Genomic DNA, 26,159 nt, shown 5'->3' on the forward strand with positions numbered 1-26,159 from the left:
CACCCAAGTTACAGGCGTGAGGAGCAAACAGGCCCTGTAGCTGGCCTGCGTGGGTTTCTGTCCCCCGAGGGCGGTGGGGGCCCGGGCCCGGCCCTGCCATGCTGCCAGCTGACTTGACCTGCTGTGTGACAAGGGCTCTGATGGGTTCCCAAAGTGAGCCACCCACGGGGGGGGGGGGGGGGGGGGGGGGGGGGGGGGGGAGGGGGAGGGTCCCAACCAAGCTCCGCCAAATCTACACGCAGATCAGGAGCCAGGGGGTGCGTTCATTTGCATTTGTATGATGACCACGATTAGCATAACAACCAGGAGAGGCCTGTGAGTACCAGCCGGCCTTCCTGAGACTGCCCAACCCTTCCTGGGGCAGGGCCCAGGGTTTCAGCTCCTGGCCAGGCCAGGTATTCACCCTAAGCCACCTGCGGGTAAAGCCACCCCGGGGGCAGTTGGAACCCAAGAGATGAGGCTAGGAGTGCACTTCCATAAACCCAGGTCAGCTGCGGGCCTGCTGCCAGTGTCTTATGCTCCATATGTTTTCTATGCTATAAAAGGCCGGGCCATCAAGCTGGGCCGAGAGTGAAAATAAATAAATAAAAAAAAAAAAAAAAAAAAAAAACACAGAGAAGAGAAAGTGAATGTTCCCTTTTAAATTTAGAAAGTACTGGATTTTCCCGTCATCCTTGCATTTACCCAGCTGTAGGATTTGAATAACACCTGAAAAATGTCACCTCACCCAAGGCTTCCTTTTTACATTTTTCTTGCGTTGGTGCAGCAGTAGTTTTCCAGATGGCCAGGTAGACGGCACAGTAGCACAGGCAGGTGCTCACCGCGCTGGCTCCACTTCCCGCCGTGGCAGCTAGTAGCCGGGCTAGAGCCCCGAGCTCGGCACCACCCGGTTCTAGGGCTTTTGCATTTGTTTCTCTGCAGAGGAGCTTCGCTATCTTCACACTGCTTTTTGTGAATGGTGAATTTCTAGAATAACAGAAAATGCTGGTTGTTACACAGGTCCTTAGCAACTTTTTGCAAGTTCCATTAGTACAAAGAAAAACAGATCGAGCTGGAAAAAGTCCCCACTTAGGAATAAGGGGCATTCTGCGGCAGCAGGGCCCTGTAGGGCAGGGAGGCCTAGAAATTTCCCCAAGGTTTATTGACATATAAACTACATCGGCCCGGAAAGCATTAGGAGAGGAATGCCATTTTAAAACAATTCGGGAAGAGCCTTGCTTTGTGCCATTTCTTATGAGTAGAGGCTGGGAACCTGGAACAAGGTATCAGAATTTAATACTCGAGCTAGTTTATGAAAAGCACTAGGCAGCAGGCTTTTTGTGTTAACCTTTTTAATATTCTGGGAGTTAATTGTCCAGACCATCTCACCTTTCCGGGTTAATGAGGTAGCTAACGGGCCACAATGGGAAATGACTGTCCAATCAAATTATGACAATCAAAAAAAAGAAGAAGCAGAAGAAAAAGAAAAAAAAAACAAAAACAAATGGGAAAGTCTGAAGTTACATAGGCTTTTATTGTCTTTCAAAGAATGTACAGCAGCATTACCATTCCGATGTCTCCCTGTGATGGATTGCAAAAAGAATCAGAAAAGGCACAACATGAATCTGCTCTCAGGACAATGATTGTAATCAAAATAGGAAATGGTACAAATGCAAGCCATTCTCCTTGCAGTTTAAAGATTATAAATCCCTTATTCATCTGTTATGAGCCAGGGCCTACTTGTGATTTTTATAGTTCTTTACACGCTCAGAATTTTAAAACTGTAACGTAAAGGGGCTACAGCTGTTCTCCTTCCGATTTGGATGTTTAATCCCCGCTTGGAGCGTGGCCCCCTGGCCCCCCCGCCCCCGCCCATCTGCGGTGGGAGCCGGCTGCCAAGGCCTCGGGGGAGAGAAGCAGCTCCTCGTGGTCTCTTCTCCCCCAGGTGATGAAAACACAGCACCTACTCTTCCAAGGGGCCCTGGGAAAGTGTCGGAGCACTTGCCAAGGGTTTTGCTCTTTTTTGGGGGGTGGGGTGGGGGCAGAATTGAAAGTTCTTAAGATCATTATGCAACTGAAAATGGAAGCTGAGATATGCAGTTGGTTGGGACCCAGAAGACCAGGGGCCTTTGTCTTCCATGTGCCTCTTTCTAGGAGGGTGACCTTGGTTCTCTTTGGTTTTCTCATCCGGGGAATAACTACTCTACCTACTGCAAGGGGCTGTGTTGAAGATCAAAAGAGCTGAAGTGTGTGAAATTGCTTTGGAAACTAGGACCAGCTTTTCACCCGTTAAAATGGTGTTTGGAGACCAGTTCCAGGGTGTGTGTGTGTGTGTGTGTGTGTGTGTGTGTGTGTCCTCACGCACGGGGATTCCTCACAACAAACAGTGCTCTCGAAAGGGGCTGGATGTCTTACAGGGGAAGTCAGTTCTGACACTACCTCCCCAGGGATAGGATCAGATCCTCCGGGTCGAGGGGCCAGTCCTACAACACTGCCCTCCTCCCCGCCCTCCAGACGTCGGCCCCCAGCTCAGGTTTGTTACCTGCACTTCTAACCAACTGACTGTAAATCATCGGGTCTCAAGACCCCCTCTCAGGGGTGATTAAGTTGCTAGAGAGGCTAGATCTCAGAGAAATATTTTAATTCTTGAGTTACTGGTTCATTATAAAGGGACAGGATTCGGGAACAGCCAGACAGAGGACACGTGTCTGGCAAGGCCTGGGCCAAAGGGCACAGAGCTGCCTGCCACGCCTTCTTTAGGAACACCACTCTCCCCACATCTCCAGGTGCTTCTCAGCCTGGAAGCTCTCTGAATCCCATCCTTTTGGATTTTCGGGAGACTTTATTACCTAGGCACGGCTGATTACACGATTGGCCATTGGCCATTGATTCCACTTGTAGGCCTTCCCATCCCCCCCACCGGGCAGGGGGTGGGACTGTAAGTTCCAACCCTCAGATCCCAGACTTGCCTCCCTGGGCCACCAGCCTCCATCCTTAGGTGCTCTGCGAAAGTCACCTCCTTAACATAGCAAGTGACACCTTTATCTCCTTTGGAGCTTAGGAAATTCCCGGGCTTGTGGGAGCTGTGAGCCAGGAACCGTGTCCAGGCTGAGGTCGCCTCCTTCCCTGCAGCTGGGCCTTCCCCGCACAGCCCGCACACCCCCACCCCGTGTGCTTTTACAAGCCATGCAGAACCTCTTACTTCCCACGGTCACTGCTGAGCAAGAGCCCAATACCCTTCACCATGGCACCCTTAAGTTGGGTGTCCTGACACTCCCACATTCGGGGAACGCATTGATTTTGTGGCTATTCTTCTGGTTTTGCATTTTCTAATTTCAATCATTTTTGATTCCTGTCATTCCTGATTTCTGCGGAGGGAAAAGTAGTGGTAAGCCTGCCTTTTACCAGGTGGTCTTGTGATTTTAAAGAATCTCCACACATTAAAATTCCATTTTTATGTAATATCATTTTAATAGAAATGCTCATTTTATGGAAGGAAAATGACGGATAAAAATTTGAATGCTTCTTAGGAGCCTCTTATCCCCTTTTTATGGTATTTTGATGTGGCTTAATTCATTAATAAGGGGGGATGAGTTGGAACTGTGGCATGTTTTATCTCCTATCGTTATTCAACAAAAGAGAATATTTTTTTCCATAAAAATTTTAGAGCAAATTTCCAGTTTTCTGAAAAATACATTTTTTTAAAAACAAAATGACCTTGGACACAGTTCAAAAGTGGAATTTTACGGCCACTCTTGCAATTCATCTACTCCCATAACAGTGCCAGGGAGGTAAGATCTATTATTATTATTTCTACTTTGCAGATGGGGTGAGTGACATTCACAGAAACAATGTGGGTTGTCCTTGATCACAGCGCAGCAACTCCAGCTCTAGGAACTAGGCTGAGAACCAAGGGCCTTAAATTCTGAACTCAACTGCCAAACACCACCCCCCTTCTCTTTTCTGGCCCCTAATTTTCTTCTTTTCTAGAACTATTTTTGGAGGAATTCACTCCGTCCTGGACACTTTAAAGGACCACGGACTAGCTGCCCTGATTTTTGAAGATGGTACCTAGGGACCAAAAAAGGATGTCCTTTCCTCCAAGAGTAATGTAACGGAGAAAAATAACGTTGCATGCGATTCGGTCTCATAGGAGGTGATGTGGCCAGAGTTGAGCTCGGGCTGTGAAAGAGGCGCTCTGTAAATGCCAGGAAGTGTGCTAGAGTCTTCCCGGAGTCGAGGAGGGAGGGGTGAGTGGATGAAGGTTCTAAGGTGCGAGCAGCATTTGGGGCTGAGGCCTGGAAGGCCGAGTAGAGAGAAGGGAAGGGCCCGTGGCCCAGCGGGAGCAGGGCAAGGCAGGCAGAGATGGCCAGGGGCAGGTGCCCAGCGGGTTCCAGAGGTGGGCCAGCCCGGCAATCAGGACAGGTGCTGCGGTCCCAGGGCCTCCCAAGTGGCCGGGGCTCCCCTGGAGAAACGGGGAGCTGCTGTCGGCGGAGAGAGCAGCGCAGCCCCTGTGGGATCCATCCGGAGGGGTGCTCTGGCCACGACGTGGAAGAGGGACTGGAGTGAGGACAAGCCGGAGGGTGGGCCCGTCAGGAGTAATAACAGAAAGAGGGCAGAAAGGAGACGAGGGAGTGGGGGGGGGGGGACATTTGAGATTTTGAGATTAAAAACAACACCCCACACACTGAGTTGTAAAGTATAAGGGGGAAGGCGTGTATCCATTTCACAAAAATGTAGAATTCTGGTGAAACACAAACATAGTTCGTTTAAAATTGTGATTATTTGGGACACAACTCATTAAATTCCTCAAATAATTGGTTTTTCCATGCGGAACACTTACAGGCAAGGCAAATGACAAGAAATCAAATTAAAAGCAATTTTATTTTTAAGGAGGGAATTCTTACTTTTTTGTTCTGGGACCATTTTATATCAGTTCAATTTCTCACATCTTCTGAGTCCCATTGCCGCCCCTTCCCGTCCTGCATTCAGCCCCACGTGGGGCCGGCCGAGGCCCTCCTTCTAGAAACTCCTTCGGGGCAGGGACTGTTTCCCACTCCTCTAGCTCTCAGAGGAGGGTGCCGGATTTACAGTCTTCACTACATCACCCCCCGTCTTTGTAGTTAAGACCCATGACCGACTTAAGGCCCTCAGTACCCTTTTGAGGACCATTATCGCTGTGTCACAGATGAGGAGCCCGAGACCTGGGTCACAGAGTGAGAAAGCTGATGCTTTTTATGTTATTTCACATGTCGGTCTTAGTGTCTATTCTAGGTCCTGGCGTATCGTTGGATACTCTCGGTAGATGCTTCAGTAGCATTTAAGCGGAGGGAGACTTTCCCATCGATCAGCCCCTGTCCTGCCGGCCACTGGATGGACAGTCCCTGGACACTCCCTGGAGCCTGTGGATCGGACGTGCTTCAGCTTTATTCTGGCTGAAATGCAGCATCGGGTGTTAGTACAGGATTTTTGCTTTAATGCCACTTATGTTTTTATGGGATAATGTGACTCAGGAGACCGACACCGGTCACAAATGTAACCAGTATGCCCTTGGCTTCTCCTGTGTTCATTACACACGAGTCACATTTACAATGAGATCACAAGCGTCCTTTGAGTATCTATCTACCTTCCTAATAGGAGGAAGGTCAGTCTTTCCCCAGATCTTTCTCTCCAGGTATTCCCAGGAACCCCTGTTGTGCAAGGTAGGTCCCTTCGTGGTCACCACTCTATAGTCCTTTGGGTTACAAAGGCTTTATTAGGGGAACTTTAAGCAAGGTTCAGCAAGGTGTGCCTTCTGGGCTGAACCTTCCAGGAGCAGGACCTGCTTCCTCCCAGATCCCTCATCTTACAGGGCAAGTGCAGGGGAGGAAAACTTTCTTCCTCTTCCCTTCTGGGTTCTTTGACTAGTCCGATAATTCAACCGACATAAGATGGATTAAGCAGAGACAGATTTAATTTTATGCCTACGAGAGCACCAAAGAAATGACCAACATGGACAGCTTTTATACCCGTTAGACAGAAAAACAATAAATTTGTGAAGAATTGACAAAACAAAGTGGGGACTTGGGGTCCATGGTCACTTACAGCCAGAATTGGATGGCCAGGTTCCTGAGCAGTCCGTCCTGCTGGGAAGAGGGGAGAACGATCAGTTCCAGCTGACTTATTATCCAGGCTGGTGCTGATCAATAGAAACACGATGCAAACCATATATACAAGTATGAGTGTTTTACTAATAACAGTAAAAAAAAGGAAACCAAAATGTGTTTACTTTTTAAAAGAATTTTTTAAACTTTATTTAAATTCAATTTGCCAACATACAGTACTCATACATAGAACACCCAGTGCTCATCTCATCGTGTGCCCTCCTTGATGCCCATCACCTGGTTACCCTACCCAACCCTCCCCACCCCCCACCCGCTGACTTCCCCTTCTGGGAAACAAAAATGTGAAATGCATTTTAACAATATGTTTTTTCTTGTTTTTTTTTTTTTTTTAAGATTTTTATTTATTTATTCATGAGAGACAGAGATAGAGGCAGAGACACAGGCAGAGAGAGAAGCAGGCTTCATGCAGGGAGCCCAATGTGGGACTGGATCCTGGGACCCCCAAGATCACACCCTGAGCCCAAGGTGGCGCTAAACCGCTGAGCCATCCGGGCTGCCCAATATATTTTCTTTAAATCACCATATCCAAAATATCATTAGTGAGATATTTAACATTTTTTTTAATACTAAGTCTTTGAAGTCATCAGGTGTGTGTTTTACACTTATAGAATTTTTCAATTTGGACACTAAATTTTCTTTGGAAATATTTGATCTGTATTTAGATTTCATAAAATTTACAGTTAAAAGGTAGATTTTCATCCCCAAATTGTTCCAAATAAATACTTTGAAGTATTTCAAATACTTCAATACTTTCAATACCCGGATGAAGTGCCAATTTTTAAATTTAACTTAAAAAATTTTTTTAAAAAAATAAAGTTTAAATTAGAATTAGTTCTTTGGTTGTGCTAGGTACATTTCAGGGGCTCAGTAGTCCTACTTGGCCAGTAGCTACTGTATTGGATACAGAGCAAGCTGCTCAGGTCAGCTTTGGGCAATCCCAGGTATGTATAACGTTAACATTACCTGGGACCCAGAAGGTCTTAACAGTAGTCTAATAATAAAACTCAAAGAAGCAATATATCAAATTCCAACTCCAAGTTCGAACCCCAGTTTTGCTCCTTTGTGTCAATAAGGACATTACCTCACCTTCTGGACCTTGGATTTCTCATCTGTGGAAGAAGATAATATTTCTGGCCTCAGCTCTATAGTAAGGCCTAAATAGGACAATGACTTCACCTTCCTGAAATCTCATTAAGAATGGAAAGATTTAGCATCTCCCTTTATAAAAGATCTAGAATTTGAACACAGATCTTCCAAAATCTAAGCCTATTTTGTTTTCCTTGTTATGATTACCACCACCATCAGTTAGCTTGAATCGAGTGGTCGCTATGAGAGGTACTGTTCTTAGGGCTACGCCTTTGATAGCTGCACTACACCAATTCTCCCTTTCTGGTTTCGAGAAAGTAGGGCCTGGCATAGCTCTTTGTATCTATAAACCTATTGTACAAGGCTTAGAGAAAAGGCGGGCTTGTTATCACTATCAGGGATGCGGTCTGCCCATTTCTCATGAAATATTTGCCTATTTCCCTATACACTTACTTAAAAAGAAAGTCGAAGTCTTGATTACTCATGCATGTTTGTCCCACACATTGCCTCGGACTCATAGAAGATCACAACAACAGAACATAAGCAAGAGTTAATTTTCATGCTCCCGTGCCATTTATTAAATGATGTGTGTGGAGAGTGATTTTGAGTTCTAATTATTTCATGTAGTCTGTTTCTGGTTTCTTTTCACTAAGGTACAAGCAGGATATGCTTACATTTATAAATTTTGGGGATGCTCTTTGGGTCTGTTTTCTGATTTTTTTTTTAAAGATTTTATTTATTTATTCATGAGAGACACAGAGAGAGAGACAGAGAGAGAGAGAGAGGCAAAGGGAGAAGCAGGCTCCACGGTCTCCAGGATCACACCCTGGACCGAAGGTGGCAGTAAACCTCTGAGCCACCTGGGCTGCCCTGTTTTCTGATTTTTTTTTTTCTTCCTTTGATGACTTATCAAAAATAGGAATCTGCCCCTACGTGTCATTCTAGGCCATTCTGTCCTGACAATCTGCTGCTCATCAAGGCTGCACCAGAGTCCTTTGTATCCCTGTCCGGGTGCCTAGGGCACTGCTGAGTGGATCAGGCAACTTGTGAAATATCTGATTGAACTTGGACCCCATCACACCATCTCCATCAATCAGGCCACTATAAATTAAAGCTTTGCTCTCCTAGTGGTCTTTCAACTTTCAGTACATTTTGATTTAAGGGACTTTGGTCTCTGATCATCTCGTACTTTATGAGGTGGCATTCTGCACGTGCAGGGAAAGAATGACACAAAACACTCGGAGAAGACAAATACGAGGAGGAACACAAGCAAGTAAATAGGGACAATCCCCACGTGGTATCATGTTCTTTATACAGGCAGGTGAGACAGAATTGGTGCTGTGTAGTAGTTACTTCAGTGACCTTCTGGACTGTACGTCTAAGGGATGTGTGGTAGGGGTAGTTATAAAAAATTTTATGCCACAAAGAATTCTGTAAAAAAAAAAAATGCTGTCATAGGCCTCTGTCTATGGAACAGCAATGACTGTGATGCAAATATCAGAATATATGATTATTTTCTTGTAAACAGGCAAAGAAAAGCTGATAGGAGTTGGCCTTTCTCTGCAGAATAATATTGAATAATAAGTTTTTTGAGGATTTTTTTCTTATTATCAAGAAACATATACTTACTGTATAATATTAAGGAAAAGATAATAAAATCACCCATAACTACTTCCATTAAAGATAACCATTCTTTTTTTTTTTTTTTTTTTTTTTTTTTTTTTTTTTTTTTTTTTTAAAGATAACCATTCTTAAAATATTTTGTATTTCTTTCTAGTCTTTTATATGTATGTATTTTATAGCCTAGTTATAATTGCGCTGTATGTAGTTTTATATCTTGCTTTTTTTTAACATTATAAAATTTTTATGTTATTAGGTGAAGCATTGGATAGACTGTCATAAATCATTTAGTCTATTACCTATGTTGAAAAATTTTGGTTGAGTTCATTTTATTTTTCTACTTAAAATAACCCTGTGATGAATATCGTTGAATTTCTATCTTTTAGTATGTATTTTATTATTCTTTCAGTATAGTTTCCTAAAAGTGGAATTATTGGGGTAAAGGTTATAAATATTTTTAGAGCTCATATCGACAGATTGCTTTCTAGATGGGTTTTTAATTTATCCAGTGTTCTATTCTATCAGAAGCCTATACTAGTGCCTGACAAGACAGGTTTTTTAAACAGGTGTATTAGCATGTCGATACCAAGGTGCAGGTGGTTCTCTTCAGAGGAGTCACCTTGGAAAGCTATACTTATTTAAATGTAGTTGCTTCTGTACATGCCATTACTTCAGAGAGGCCCATGATTTAGACGTAGAAGAGTGTCACCAATTTGGGTTCTGAGTAATTTTTGGCTGTTTTCAAAAACTGCATGATCTGTTCTCAAAGAATAAAGACTTGTGACTGTCAAAGACATACAAAAGTATGAATTACCAGCAAATGGCCTTTGCTACTTGCTTTTCCTTCTTCAAGGACCCTGCTCCTGCTGAAAGCCGCTGTGACCATCAGAGCAACGCCATAGAAAGTCTGGAGGTGAGGAGACGGACACTGTGGTGTGTGCTGTCCACAGCCTCTTCCCCTAGCAGTGTCTAAGTAACTGTGGTCACTTGGCTCCATTCGATTCAGAGAACAAATTAAGACCTGAATGTGGGGGATTAGCATAGTGTCTTCATGACAAGGTGATTTTACTGGAAGAAACAATTTGATTTTTCTACGGAATGTGGTTTTTAAAAAAATTTCATTTATCTATCTATCTATTTATGAGAGGCAGAGAGAGAGAGAGAGAGAGAGAGAGAGGCAGAGACGTAGGCAGAGGGAGAAGCAGGCTCCATGTAGGGAGCCTGATGTGGGACTTGATCCTAGGACCCCAGGATCATGCCCAGGGCCAAAGGCAGGCACTACCACTGGGCCACTCAGGGATCCCCTATGAATGTGTTTTAATGGATTTTACTTGATGAGAGAGAGCAAGAAAGAGAGGAGAGTGGGGGCGGGGAGAGAGAGAGAGAGATACAAGGGCCAGAGAGGAAGCAAGTGAGTCAAAATTTTAATAACTGGGGAAATCTATGTGAAGAGCATATCAACTATGTTTTACTATTCTTGCCACTTCTCTATAGGTTTGAAATTGAAAAGATGAGAAAACATCTGTAAGGGAAGAAAAATAATTTTCTTCGACCATTCTATGTTCCTGGCCAAGATCCCCCTGTATAAAAAGACACAGTAATGGGAGAAAAAAAATTAATTATGTATGTATGCACGAATAGAGGCCCCTCAAAGATAGGAGACTCAAAGAACTGACCAGAGCGGGCAGCTTTTGTACTTCTTAGACTCGAGAAACAATAGGATTGTGTAGAATTGACAAGCCAGAGGGGTTTGGGCTTGGGGTAGCAAATGGTCAAGAATTAACGAGGTTTATCAATTCGGGGGAGCTAACTTCCCTATCTCTGGTGATAAGGACGTCTTCTATCCTCCTGGTACAGGGAGATTTGTTTCCTGATTTCAGGGGCACAGAGGAAGTTTAGAATATTCTTCTTGCACTGGCTGTTTCTTAAGTCTCTTTATTCAAAATAATATGCCAATGTGGTATGTTTTAGGGTGACAAATTCTGAACCCCTACATATACAAACGACACCAAAATGCCCTCAAGAATGGTCCAGAAATGACTGAGAATGATTAAGGGCCTGGCATCGAGGCAGATGTGGATCAGAACATACACGATTTTCACATGATCATGGGTAGTCCCCTTTGGAATTCTTCCTTTGGGTGTGGGACTTGTGTACTTGACCTATTTCTTACCCCCATGGCAACCTCCAAATACATTGTATGGATGGAATTTATCATCTTAATATAGACAAGTTGGGAAGAATCTGTTTAGTCATTTTGAAAGACAAGTTGCCCCTTAGCACTAGAGACCAGCAGAGCTCTGCTCCTCATCCAGATGCTCCTCAAGTAGTGGGAGATAAAGGAAACTGAGATTATTGAAGCATTTAGGGGGTGGACTAGCTATACAATTAATAATATTTCAATTGATCTGATCATCAAATGTATATCACTTCTCCTTTTTGGATAGTATGTCTTTTTTTGTTGTTTCACTTCATGTCTTTGGAATGTTACAGAATAAAATCCAGTATCCCTTCAAGAAAATGTCAGAGATAGAACATACAATTTTTGGTTCTTTTGGTCCATAAACCTCTGCAAGGAATGATCATACTAGGAGATATTAATTTGAACCAAAACTTAAGAGTAGCCACATCAATAAATCCTTGTTTCAGGTTAACTTTGAGCTGAGAAGAAAATATCTTCCAATAGGGTAAAGGAACAATTCTTGGATTTTAATGTGCATATAAAACATATAGAGACTTTTTTTTTTTTTTTTGAGAGAAATTGTGCATGTGGGGGTAGGGGGAGGAACAGAGGGAGAGGGAGGGAGAGAATCGTAAGAGGCTCCCTGCTTGGCACAGAGCCCAACAAGGGCTTCATCTCACCACCCTGAGATCATGACCTGAGCCGAAATCAAGAGTCAGACGCTTAACCAACTGAGCCACCCAAGGCACCCCTACCCAGGGATCTTCTTAAAAACACAGATTCAGATTCAGTTGATCTGGCGAGGAGCTTAAAATTCTGCATTTCTCACAAATTCCCAGGTGATGCTGATACTGCTGGTCCATGAATCACATTTCAAATAGCAAGTTGAGGACAAAACAAGTCTTTGGAATCAAGCAAGGCATGAACCCCTTTGGGCCTTGGTTTCCCCAGTTGTAAAATGGAGGAAATGCATATATGAAATTCTGGTGAGGCTGAAATGAAATAGAAGCATTTTGCAAGTGCTTTGTAAACTTTGCTTTCTCTTTATTATTATTATTGCTATTGTTTTTTACTAATACCATATTGCTTTACAAGTCCTTCCTCCGCAAAGAACTTAAAAAGAAAGAAGGGATGGGGCCTGAGTGGCTTAGTCAGTCAAGCATCTGACTCTTGGTTTCAACTCAGGTCATGATCTCAGGGTTGTGAGATCAAGAGCTACTTCGGCTCCACGGTGGGTGCGGAACCTGCTTAAGATTCTCTTTCTCCCTCTCCCTCTGCCTCATACTCCACCTCTTCAAAAACAAAAGAGAGAGAGAAAAAAAAAGAAGGGCTGGAGGCCAGGTGCAGTAAATTATGCTGCATTGTTGCTATTCAAGGCTCTTGATACTAACGTAGAAACTGGAGACCACCAGCAAAATTCATTCCTATGGACAATGCTGTGGAACCTGTTAAAATTCTAAAGGTTTGATACCTTGATACCTTATTGAAAACTATGAAGATTGATTCTCTTTTTCCAGAAGTTTCTTTTGAAAGCTTTGAATTTCCATTATATATCATCCTTCCTAAGACTGACTAGAACTTCTTTCCCGAACCAAGCGCCAGCCAAACCAAGCACCTAACCAAGCACCGGCCCAAATAACCAATGGACATTTAGCATTGGATGTGGGGAAAGTGATCAAACAGTGAAGCTGTAATCTAGTAATCGCAGTTATATTATTTTCAAATATAATCTTCAGGTACTGTGGAATGAGAGAATTTTAATCTTCAAAAAACTAAGATAAAGCAATTGATCACTTATTGAATATTAATACATTTTCCAGAGAAAAACATCTGAGTAAACAAACAGGCAGTGCTAAGATTCTATCTCCACTAAAAACAGTTACAGGACATATAAATCTTTTTGGAAAATAAAATTTTAACACTAAAGTCAAAATGCAAAACTAACAAGCTTCGTTTCCTAGAAGCTTGTTATGAGAATTTTTTTTAAAGATTTATTCATGAGAGACAGAGAGAGAGAGAGAGAGAGAGAGAGGCAAAGACACAGGCAGAGGGAGAAGCAGCAGGCTCACTGAGGGGAGCCTGATGTGGGACTCGATCCCAGGACCCTGGGGTCATACCCTGAGCCGAAGGCAGATGCTCAGCCACTGAGCCACCCAGATGTCCCAAGAATTTTTTTTTTTTTTTAAATGGGAAATTCTAACAATGGTGAGAAGTGATAAGAGCAGAGGAGGTCAGAGGGAGTCTGAGCCATTTACCTTAGACTCCCGCATTTGGCTAGACCCAAGGTGCTATGGAAAGAAATTGTTTTCTAGTACTTATGAGGATAGAACTGAGGTGCCACGCCAGTGTGAGTTTAAATCGAAAAGGAGTTTTCTTAAACTCCACGGTCTTTAAATGCCTACAATTACATTAGCAATTAGCTTGAGGTAAGGCGATAGCCGTGATGGAATTCTCTGGAGTGGGGTAGAAAAGAAGGGACTACTTTGATCAAGGTAAGATGGTCCCTGGGAAAACCAAAGTCCTATTTTATTTCAGAATTTAAAAATATTTATACCTTGTGTAATTATGAGCACAGAAATCTAATATATATTTAAGATTAAATTATTAATTGATGCCTTTACAACCTACTGTATAATGAAAACTTCAGCACTGAATATTTTATTCTCTTTTTTTCCTTTTCATGTTTTTATCAGTGTTCTCTGAGATCCTGGCCATTTTCCCCCAGATTTTATTTTTTTTTAAAAAAATCTGATTTCCTGTTTATTTTACTCTGTGTCTGAGTTCTTCCTTCTTACCCTATCTTCAAATCCCCTTGTTGGTGTCAGCGGAGGTCTTGAGTGATGGCTTTTGACTCACGGCCTTGTCACATATGTGTGTTTGTGTTGAGTGGTACATTTAAGGAGAGGGGAATATAAAGGGTAGAGATTTTAGGGGAAAAAATAGAGATTTTAATGAGACAGCTCAACTATCATATCGGTTGTACCACATATGACTTATCTCCATAAGGGCTGAGAAAGTATATTATGAGTTGTATAATTTTTAAATTTGCATGTCTATTGTTTGTCCCTATCTATCCACGGCGTGTGAATAACTCTTGATGGTACGCATGAATATGCATGACTATTATAAGCAGACTTGGGGAAACCTGGTAAAGGTTAGTAGAGTTTGAAAGAACAAAGCAGGTGAAAGAGGCAGCGCTGGTTATTTTATGAGCTGTTGAGCTACGTTAAGTCAAATTTGAACAGGAGTCAAGTCAAACTTGTTGAGAACATTTATTGCTGCCAGTCAAGATGAGTGAAGTGTGCAAGCCCTTTGTAACACGGAGCCCAGGGCCGTGCGCCCTGGGCCTTGGGCCAGAGGCCTTTGCTCCTGGATTGTCACCTGAGGCTGCGGGCGGCCACTGCCCCTTCCTCTGGGACCTCGGGGTGGCAGCCCGGCCCCCAGGGACTAGCTTGGCTGCACTGTCTGAAGCCGCTTCAGTTTTGTTTTTTGCCTTCGAGCAGTTCTCAGTTTTTTAGTTTTTAAGAAACTGTCCTCTAATTGGTATAGGAAGTCCTCAATTCGTCCAACCTAGGAGAAATAAACAGATTGGACAAGGGTTGCTGCTGTTTTTCCAGGCTTTGTGGAATTGGGAAAATGGTGAGGTATTTAAAATTACAAGGCGTTGGACAGGTCCGTGTTGGGACGGAATTGGCAGAGATGGAAACGAGTGAACATAAAAGCCTCCCTCCTTTGGGGTTTCCGTTTCAGGGTCCCTTATTTTAGGAACTCGAGGCAGGCCTGCCGAGCCCGCTTCACCGCCGGGCCCGCTGTGCCGGGTAGTAAGTGCGGGAATAGCATCACCCGCCGACTTCAATGGTCAGTAAAACCAGGGGTTTCAAACAGAAGTAAATAGTGAAAAAGGATGCCTTTGGAAACAAACAAAGCCAGAGTTTCTGGCATTTGGGAGAAAAATGAACATTACACGTTGTCTTAGCAAAGAACCATTTCTCCTTTAAATCAAGACAAAATTTTGGGGAAATACATTTTCTTAAAAAATGCCACACCCCAGGGAATGAGATAAAGTAATGACATGCACAACAATCATTCTTAAAAATAAACTATTAGTCTTTCTGCAAAGAAAACTTACAATTATTCAGTGACGGTTGGTTGAATGTGTTGTACTATTTGTCACTATTTTATTCTACTAAAGAACTAGAGCAGCTTGCGTACGTATATGCTGAGTTGGGCTCTCATGAAGAGTCTGTAGGCACAATAATTCCTACTCAGCCCTGACTCCCAGCACCTGCATATTGTATTAGCCTAAAGTCACTGACTGAAGAGCCCATTGTCATAAAGTTAGCTCAAAGCTAGAGCACTTATTATTCAAGGTACACGAACATATCATCCACTTAAGATAAAAGCACTTAAACTCTAATTTTCCAATTTTGAGTTCTACTTTTAAATCACTTGATTTATCATTCGGGGTAATATCCAAAAGATAATTCAGATTGTCAAAAAGAGAATAATAAATGGTAGCACTCATCTATATGTTATGCTCGGGTCTTTTATCACACCAGGTGATGTAAATTGTCCATTGGTTTCCTTAAGAAAATAAGGTAATTTATTTGTGGGAAAACAATTCTTTTTGAAAACCTAAAATTACTTCAGGTAAATTTCTCCCCAAACACACTGTTGTTTATGATGTCTGATCATTGCAGCAATCATCAAAACAATCTGACAGGATATTTTTGAGGGGGGCTGTCATGAAACCAGTGGATTATTCTATGTACTCGGTACATCGGTACTATCCAACCTGCACCAAAATCATAAGTAAAAAATTAACACAGAGCACAATCAGAACAAACACAATGGATGGCACTTTACCGTTACTTCAGTAGCTGAGTTGATGACTCACTCATGTTTTTGCACTGGAAATGTATCATTTAAATCAAAGCTCTTTACAATTAGAATGTTTGCAATTAGTCCAAATACCATTCAAAATTACAATCTTAACGTTACCAAAAAAAAAGCTTCTTTCAATGTTAATTGGTTTAAAATATCCATTAGGTGGCTGCTGTCTTTGTTCCTCTTTAAATTGTATTTGTTAAGAGCCGCGTTGACTAACTGGGTTGCCTTTCATTAAAAAAGACAAAGAGGGGCACCTGGGTGGCTCAGCAGTTGAGCATCTGCCTTCAGCTTAGGTCATGATCTAAATTATTATTATTATTATATTATTATTATTATAAATTTATTATTTTTTATAAATAAATACTTTTTTAAAAAGACAAAGAAGAAACATAGGATGCCTGGTTGGAACCGAGAGTACTTGCTAAATGGAGCTGGAGTACACTACCTGCTTGTCTTACCCCGGCCTAGGTGTTTACCGCCTCCCTGGTCGGTTCACATGCTGTCCTTTCAACCTGTTCTCCTAACGGTACTGGAATGATTGATTGATAGATAGATTTCATTTATTTATTTATTCATGAGAGACACAGAGAGAGGCAGAGACACAGGCAGAGGGAGAAGCAGGCTCCCTGTGGGGAGCCCAATATGGGACTCGATCCGGGGACCCCGGGATCACAACCTGAACCAAAGGCAGATGCTCAACCATTGAGCCACCCAGGTGCCCTGGAATGAACTTTTTAAAATGTAAATCTGGTCACATTTTTTTCCTTGCTGAAAATACCTAAATGGATTCCCAAGCCCTTCACATGGCCTGCACGGCTCTGAGTGGTCTGGTTTCTCTTGTATCTCTGATCCTGTCTCCTATCACTCATTTGCCTCAGTGTGTAGCACATCTGTCTTATCAGAGCACAGCAGGGCCGTGTTCTCTGTACCCTGGGTCTTCCTAATGACATGCCATGCGACGGAGTACTCCTTCAGGAACCCTTAGATTTCCCCTGAATTTCAGGTTCAACACCAGTGCCTCAGGGACATCTTCCTTGACAATCCAGACCACACTGGGTTTCTCAGTAACATATATGTTCCCATAGCAGCCCATTTATCTCTTTGCAAATTGTAAATTTTTTTTCTTACCTAATTGTTTATAATGATTTATTTAATATCTGTCTTTCCATCTGGGTTTTAAGGTCTATAAGGCAGGAACTAGGTCAATGTCATCCACCATTCCCCAGCATCTAGGATACCGTAGTCCCTCAGTAATCCTCCTCTCTGGTAATAGAGCTGAAGACCTCAGAAACCAACTTGTTTTTCCACATTCCCAGGGATGCCTGGTATGCAACGTATCAGAAGGCTTTCTTTTCTCTTACAAATTAAATAATTACCACTTTCATTTGCCATCATCCTATTGTCATCATTCAGCTTTGAGAGTCTCCAGGCAAGGTACTTACAAGGTGTAACCTCTGTACTCCAAGTGGACTGAGGTAGAAAGGGCACTGGATAAAGAGAGTCAGGAGTGTTGAGTTCTGCTTGTGGCCCCAGATAACTTTGATCTGTGACCCCAAAAAAGTCACTTGGCCTTTCTGGGCTTAGCTTAATTGACCTTTGGTGAAGAAAGGGTTTGCCTAGATAATTTCCAAGGACACACCAAGCCAAAAAAATTCCATGACTTGTACTCACATTAGATCTAAGTTAGTCCAATCTTACATGAGTCCTCACATTTCTCAAATCAGAGGTTATTCCCTTAGATTATACCATTAGGTGAATGACACACTATGCAGTAAAGTAAGTCCATTTTAGCTTCTATACTTTCTGAAGTGTAGGAGAGCTGCAACATGTTTTTAGTAAAGCTGGTTCTTTATTTTCTTTTTTTAAGTCAAGGAAAGAAAAATGCTAGTTGAAGAGAAAAATAGATTCATATAACTAAGAAGAACAGATTGCGAACGATAGAAATTTCTATAAAGCCCTTAGGGAAATAAAACACAAAGAAATATGTAAGCATGTAAGGAAGGGAAATGAGCCAGTTTTTGGAGCAGAGGACTTATTAGAGTTTTTCTTTTCAGCACAGAATCTACTTGCTTAACTATATCAGATAGTCTAGCTGGTCATTCTGGGTCTAATTTTCCCATTTGGAAAATGGGCAGATGGCATTTTTTTATGCATCTATGTGCCAATGCTGACTTGGCTTTTCAGAACTATGGACATCAGAACAAATGAGCTTGCAGAGAATTTTGGGATGTGAGAGGACCAAGGGGACTGAAGGTCTCAGCGAGAGGCCAGATTCTCACCTATCGTATGGCTATCATTCATAGTCCACATCAAAGATTAAGGAAGTTATTATCAACTAGTTTCTCAGGACCTTTAAATCTTATACACAAAAATCTGTCAGTCGCGATTTAGTGTAGATTCAAGAAGTTCAGAATGAAGTTCAGAACTGTGGAACTCTAAAAGAGAAGGCAGCCTGAGAAGTAGTAATAGGAGATCTCAAAATTAAGACTTTAACAGTACGAAAACAAATAATGCCAACGAGTTAGAAATGTGGAGGTAACTAAACAGACCAGCTTATATGACAGGAAAATTTCTAATCAGCTTAGATTTCAAAGGGAGCACATTTGTTGTTTCATACAAAGATTTATTGACCATTTACTGTACTTGGCACCATGATAGGGTGATAAGCAAAAATATCAGATATTTGTTTATGAGGAACTGATATTCACGTAGGAGAGGTTTAATGAAAACATGGTTGCAGTAAAGCATAACTGTCTATATTAGAATAATATACAAAAAGTTCTATTGGCAAAAATGTCAGAACAGTGAATTCTATTTGAAGGAATGTGGACATGCATTGCTAGACATAGGAGGTGGCTCTTTGCCAGAACAGGAAGTGCATTCCAGAGGAAGGCCATCCATAAGAGCAGAGTTGTGAAAGAACGTGGGCTACTTGATAGGGGCAAGTTTCTTAGGGCATAGATGTGATCAAGGAACTGGGAGTAGAGATACATACAGCAGGAAATATTGATTGGGGTCAGCTTATAAAAAGTGGAAAAGTGTTTAACCACTTTTAAACTTTTAAAAGTGTGGTTAGTAAGTAAATCTGGTACCATTATGTGGAATGGAATGCAGCCAGGGAAACTAGAGGCAGGTGAATCAATCAGGGGACCAGTGTACTAGGATATGAAGGATGTTATGAGGGCCTGAATCAAGAACTTAAAAGATATTTAGGAAGTAGACTATAGACTTGATGAAAATTTCTGTGTTGGGACAAGAAGGCAGGCAAGATTAGGAATGACTGTAAGTTTCTAACTTGAGATAATGATGATTTTTAATGAGATAAGAAATACAATGAGATGAACAGTTTTAGGGAAAAGAAATGAGTTTGATTAGTGCCAAATATGAAAAAAATAGAAAAAAAGGTCACATAATCAGAAGTTAATTAAAACTGGATGTATAATAAAAGGCAGAATGAAACAAAACTCCAAATTAAAAACAAAAAAAACAAAAAACAAAACAACAACCCACCATTTTGAAGCCTACCACATGAAAAGCATTTCGGCAGTGAAAAAGTGCTGAAGAAAAACAAAAATGATGCTTTCAGTTATTCAGAGTAAAAAAGTGATGATCACAGAGACATAGTACTGAAGTCAGATATATCTGGTTGGGAATTCCAGCATTTTCTTAGAAGTTGTGTGACTTTGTGCAATTTTATTTAACTTCTTAAAAACCTAAGTTTCTTTTTCTATCAATTGCTTCACAGGGTCCAGTAAGGTTAAATTAAACAATTTATGTGAAGTATGCGTAAGTCTGAATCACTATTATTTAATAGTAGCAGTAATACTTGAATCTGGAAATGTATGCGCAGTAAACAGGAAAAGACAAACCATAACTAAATGAAAAAATACAAAAGTGAGGTAAAATAAAAAGATAAAACATCATTAATAGACACTACGTTTTTGGCCTCTACTCTGGGAGGGATGGTGCCTCAGTAACTCAGCTAATTGTAGTTGCCATATGTTAAAGGCTTGTGAGTAGGTAGGAATTTCAAAATTCCACTATATAAGAGACAGAATTAGGAGGGGGCAGAGAGAGGAGAGAAGAGTTTCTGACGGCACATATTAGTTGCGAGTTCAGTATGAATCAACAGTATTCTCTGGGTGCTGCCCTAGAAACTAAGCGGATCACAGAGAACAATGTGTCTATCTCATGGAAGCAAGCGAGTGTTCACTGATGGATGAATGAAGAAAATGTCTTACACACACACATACACACAGAGGAATATTATTCAGCCAGAAAAAGAAATAAATCTTGTCATTTGCAACAGCAGGAATGGAACTTGAAGGCATTGTGTTAAGTGGAATAAGTCAGAGAAAGACAACCAAGCTCATAGATACGGAGAACAGGCGGGTGATTGTCAGACGTGCAGGGGTGTGGGGGAGGGGGACAAGGTAGGTGAAGGTGGTCAAAAGGTACAAACTTCCAGTGATGAAATAAGTCATGGGGATGTGCTGTACGGCATGGCATGGTGGCTACAGGACTAGAGTTGATGATATGGTACTGTATATTTGAAAATTGATAAGAGATTCCATCTTAGAAGTTCTCACAGGAAAAACTTGTAACTACGTGTGGCAATGGATGTTAACTGGACTTAGTGTGGTATATATGAATATAATATATAATATTATAATATATAATAATATATAATAATAATATATAATATACTTGGCAGTATATATGAATATAATTATGTTGTACACCTGAAACTAATATAATATGTCCATTATATCTCAATAAAAATATGAAAAAAAAGCCCTTTCAGTAAAATGTGTCTGTCTCAAAGGAGACAAAGAATTTTATCCCTTCTCTGCTCGGGTCATACCACATCTGGGCTATCATGTTTGGTTCTGGGTATGCCAAGGGTCTGACTCCAAACTGTATGAAGAAAGCTGAAGGATCTGGAGGTCTTTAATATGAAGAAGGGATCATAAGAGGAGTCTGTGGTGTTGAAGTATATCAAGGTTGTTATGGGGGAAGGGGTGATGGGTTTGTTTTGTGTTGGCTAATCCAGGAAAAGCGTGCTATCCACAAGTAGGGAGTGAGTTTGTTTCTCAAGTCTTCCACTAGTCATGCAGACTTCACTACTGACCTTTAATTTTTCTCATCTCTAGTATAAATAACAAATTAATAGTGATGATCACAGCCTACTTGACAGGGTTTTTGTGAGGATTAAATGGTTTGATGTTTGTGAAATGCTCTTGATAAATGGTGTAGCCATCCATGAAGATTCAAATAGCAGTACATTGTGTAGTGCCTGGTGGCTTCATAGTTTCATAGTAAGTACTTAATAAATAGTTGTTGAGTCAATGAATAACAGAATGAGTCATCAAATGGGTGACAAAGTAGATATTGGGTATAACTGTTTTTTCACAAGTGTATAAAAATGAAAGGAAATTTAGGATGAGGTATGGCAACCCCCACCACAGAGATTGGAAATCAAACATTAGGTGACTCTTGGAGAGCATGAAATATTTGTGAGTCATGTGTGAGCTGGATGTTGGATTTGATAAAATTTTAAAATCCCTTCCAATTGATCTGGATTCATTCAACAGAAATGGGCTCCATGGAAGGAGGGCAGATTGCAATTTGGCCGTACCGCATGAAGGAGCATTATGGAAATGACAGGGATTCAACAACTTTTACTGTTGTAGTTTTTTATATACTGAGAGGTACTGAACTGGTTGATATAAACACTCATAGATACTGGGATTCTTGAGTCTCCCCTGTATCCCATTTATAAGATTATCATCTCTATAAAGGCCTATATTTTCTTCTCTAGATGTATCAGAATTGTATCTTGCATGCACAGGGCCCCTTTTATGGATTAGCTTAACAGCAGAAGGTAGTTCACAGTGCGCTCATTTCCTTTTCATCTTATAACTGCACAAGATTATGCACTGGCACTAAGTTTTTTTTTAAGTTAATGATTTTATATATATGTTTTAGCATATCAAGACTTACGATTTTCTACTGGATTTCAGGATAAAATGCAACATTTTCATAGGTAAAAATAATATGTTTTCCCACACACAACCACTCATAATCACTTTAAATATAGGCCATGCTAAAAGGTACTTGAGTACTTACTCCAATAATCTTTTACTTTAAATTGGTTTGTATCTTCTGTATAGGTGGAAAGTATAGGGATGCCCTTGGGTCAGGTGATACTCTGTTCATTTAAGAGCTTTCATGTGAAGGAGGATTGCTATGAACTCTCCATCATTTTGTGCTGCTGACTGTGACTTCATTTGCACAGAAATCCAACCTATTCTCATGTGGTAATTGAAGGCATAGTGAAAGCAACATCACTGCCTTCCATTTATTGTGTGAGAGCTGGCCATGAGACCAAAGGCATTGCTGAGAAAGAAACGGAATTTTAGGGTAGTAGTTAGAAGGAAAGAAATGACAAGAAGTTCAATATCTGCAAAGCAAGTGAGAGATAATAACAATAAGGGACTATACAAAAGGAGTCGCCCAGTAGAACTGTGAAAGGGGAGCTGTTCAGATGTGGTGGAGGGGAATGAGAAGTGCTGTGAAGATCTATCTGGGTGGCCCTTTTCCTTCCAAAGTCCATTAAAATCAAACACTACTGGGTTGAGTTGTGTTCTCTCAAAATTCATTTGTTGAAGACTTAACGTTCAATACGTCAGAATGTAACCTTATTTACAGAGGTAGCCAAGCTAAAATGAAGTCATTAGGGTGGGCTCTAGTCCAAATGATTGGTGTTCTAATAAAAAGGGGAAATTTGGGTAGGCACACAGGGAGTGCCATGTGTGGACAAAGGCAGAGATTTGGGTGATATTCCTATAAGCCAAAGAAGATAAAAATTGCCAACAAACCACTGGAAGCCAGAGAGGCATGTAACTGATGAGAACTTGTGGTTCTCAGAAGGAACCAACCCCGTGGACACTTTGATCTTGGAGCTTCCAGCCTCCAGAACTACAAGATGATCAGTTAGTGAATGGAAGCCATAAAGTGAATGGAAGCTCAATGAAGTTCGAATTTTCCCCTCAAATGTGGCTGATGCTTTCTAAAATCCACTTTTCGTGCTGGTTCATGTTAAGCCTGCCCAGTTTAGGTACTGTGGGAACCGAGGTGGCATCTTCCCAATGATGGCAGCAAAAAGAAGTTGACCTCAAACATGAAAGCGTGGATAAATTACCCTGGGAAGACTTGAACTGGGACTTCCTATTGGATTTCATGTAGCCTGGATCACGGAGACGGGATTAGGTATGTTTATAGTGGTTTGTTTGCATATGCTCATGCCTTAGAAATTTGGCTTCTCAAAGGATTTTTTAGTAAAGCTTTTAAAGATGACTAATAAGAAAAAAAGTAGATGAAATAAGAATCACATTCTTCAGGAATAAATATCATGTTTATATGACTATGATGGTGGTTACAGAATGAGAATGTGTTTCTAGAGATTAGCAGTATGGACCCCAATCCTCTCGGCAATACAGACATTTCACTTCACCACGGTGGATTTGATAACAGTTTCTTTGCTCTGTTCCATTCAGTTTCCAGACCAAATGTTTTTAAATATTTATCATCCAAAATGGTTTGAATTTTAATTCTTATTAGAATGACAATTGTTTTCAAACAGGCTTGAAATTAATTTCTAAAATAAACTTAGTTTCTGAAACCAAGTTGTTTCTGTTATTCATAATATATCAGTTTCCTTTAGCTTTTGGCCTGCATTCAAGCAGACAAACGAGCCCCACATTTTTCCTTTCTCATTTAAGTGAATTCGGTATTTTATTCACTGTGTTAATCATAGGAGTCCAACATGAAAATATGAGGTGCCTACCCCTGAGAAGCTACAAAATGTGCAAAAACAACTTCCTGCTAAACTGTATTGCCAGCTCTTGATCGAAAACTCTCCTAACGATAATATTTTTTGTTACATTTAGCATAGAGTTAAAGAACAATTACAAAACCTTGCTATGACTTTGTCGGGGAAACCATTTATCATGTTTTTTTTTTAAAAGTTTTTTTTTCGACATCTAATGGCATAATTTATCTGAGGATTTAAATATGTATTTTTAAAACTTTTATTTTGGGATAAGTATGGATTCACATGCATCAATGAGAAGCAATACAAGAAGGATCTATGTACTCTCCGTTTGCCAGAATGGTAACAGCCTGCACAACCGTAGACTACAGCCAGGATATTGACACTGATACGGTCAAGAAGGGAACAGCTCCATTACCCCAAAGACCTCACGTGTTGCTCTTTTCCAGCTGCACCCATCTTTCTTTAGTTTCCTCATCCCCGAAGCCCTGACAACCACAAATCTATTGTCCATTTGTACGATTTTGTCATTTTAAGAAGGTTGTGTACATGGAAACATGCAGTGGATAGTTTCTGGAGGGTTATTCAGGTTGTTGTATCAATAGCTTGTCCCTTTCCACGGCTCAGCAGTATTCCGTGTACCACAGTTTGTTTAATGATTCACCCCTTGAAGGGTGTGAATCCAGATTATTTCCAGATTATTTCTGATCTGGGGGCTTTCATGAATTAAATTGCCATAAACAGTTATGTACAGGTATTTGTGTGGCCATAAGACTTCGTTTCTCTGGAACAAATGACCAGGAGTATAAATTGTTAGGTCATGTGGTAGATGGCTATTTAGTTTTATAAAAAAACTGTCGGGGCCCCTGAGTGGCTTGGTCAGTTGAGCATCCAGTTCTTGATTTCAGCTCAGGTCATGATCTCATGGGCGGTGAGACTGAGCTCTGCATCTGGCTCCATGCTGGGTGTGGACTCTGCTTAAGATTTTCTCTCTCCCTCTCCCTCTGCTCCTTCCCTCCCCCCATGCTCTTTCTCTCTGTAAAAACAAACAAACAAACAAACCCACCCCTCCTCAAAACATCTGTGGCTGAATCATTTTACATTCCCACTGGCAACACATGAGGGATTCTCACCAGCATTTATTGTTGCCGCTATTTTTTATTTTAGCTATTTGATGGGTGTGCAGTGATTTATCTCATTGTGGTTTTAATTTGTGTTTCCTTAGGGGCCAGTGATGTTCAATATCTTTTAATCTGTTTACTTGCCATTCTCTTTGGTGAAATGTCTGTTCATATCTTTTGTCCACCTTCAAATTGGTTTAACTGCATTTTTTACTGTTGATTTTTCAAAGTTTTCATATCATCTCAATATTAGTCCTTTGTGGGTTTGTTGTCTGCAAATATTTTTTTCTTGCCTTGTAACTTGTCTTTTCATCCTTTGCAACAGAATCTTTTACAAAGCAAAAGTTTTTAATTTTGAAGTCTAATTTGTCAATTTAGACTTTTATGGATCATGCTTTTGGTATCAAGTTTAAAAATTATTTGCAAAGACTAAAATCCCAGAGATTTTCATCTATCTTTTTCTAAAAGTTTTATACTTTTGTATTTTACAGTTTTAGCCAGCTTTTGAATAAAGAGTGATACTTAAGTCAGGATTTTGTGTGTGTGTGTGTGTGTGTGTGTGTGTGTATGCCTACGTGTGTCCAAAGGCTCCAGCACCCTTTGTTGAAGAGGCTATCTTTCCTTCATTAAATTACTTTTGGCTTCTTTATAAAACATCATTTGAACATATTTATCTGGGTTTATTTCTGAGACCACAAAGTCTTGATTGTTGTAGGTAATAAAGTCTAATAAAGTCTTGAAGTTAAGTAGACTAATCCCTCCCCTTTCATTCTTTTTAAAAGGGTTTTAGCTATTCTGTATTCTTTGTCTTTCCATATACATTTTAGAATGGTCTTGTTTTCATGTATGAAAAATCTTCCTGGAATTTTAATAGCAATTGCATTAAGCCTGTATATCAATTTTGAGAGACTGGTATCCATAATACGCTGAATCTTCAAATTTATGAACACGGTATATCCCACCATTTATATAGATCTTTGATTTCTTTCCTTATTGTTTTGTAGTTTTTAGCATTCAAGTTCTGTACATGTGTTGTCAGATTCATTAACAAGGCATTTTATTTTTTTTTGGAACAATTATAAATGGTATCTGTATTTTAAATTTCAGTGTCCTTGATCACTGCTAGTATACAGTAATATAATTGAGTTTTGCACATTTATCTTGTGCCTTGCAACCTTGCTGAATTCAATACTACTACCACTTACTATTATTATTATTTCTATTATCATCATCATTTTGTAGATTCCTTGGGATTTTTTTTATGTAGACAATCATGCCATCTG

General features: G+C 40.7%; 1 protein-coding gene across 10 annotated transcripts in view; it reads right to left on the bottom strand.

The window, feature by feature from the left end:
- Nucleotides 1-621: 621 nt before the first annotated feature.
- Nucleotides 622-26,159, bottom strand: part of SPATA16 (spermatogenesis associated 16) — a 236,312-nt gene continuing 210,774 nt past the window's right edge. For 2 of the 10 annotated variants that reach the window (XM_077880363.1, XM_077880361.1), the window contains exons 11-12: nucleotides 6,064-6,104; nucleotides 622-966 (exon numbers count right to left, since the gene is read on the bottom strand). In XM_077880363.1, coding sequence (XP_077736489.1) covers nucleotides 681-966; nucleotides 6,064-6,104 — 327 coding nt within the window. In that variant the 3' untranslated portion in view covers nucleotides 622-680. Of the gene's footprint in view, nucleotides 967-4,844; nucleotides 5,415-5,910; nucleotides 6,105-14,284; nucleotides 14,602-26,159 lie in introns of those variants that run through there. The other 8 variants (XM_077880362.1, XM_077880366.1, XM_077880368.1 and 5 more) reach the window with 8 other exon arrangements.

The sequence above is a fragment of the Canis aureus genome, chromosome 31, assembly GCF_053574225.1.
Source record: "Canis aureus isolate CA01 chromosome 31, VMU_Caureus_v.1.0, whole genome shotgun sequence".
NCBI lineage: Eukaryota > Metazoa > Chordata > Mammalia > Carnivora > Canidae > Canis > Canis aureus.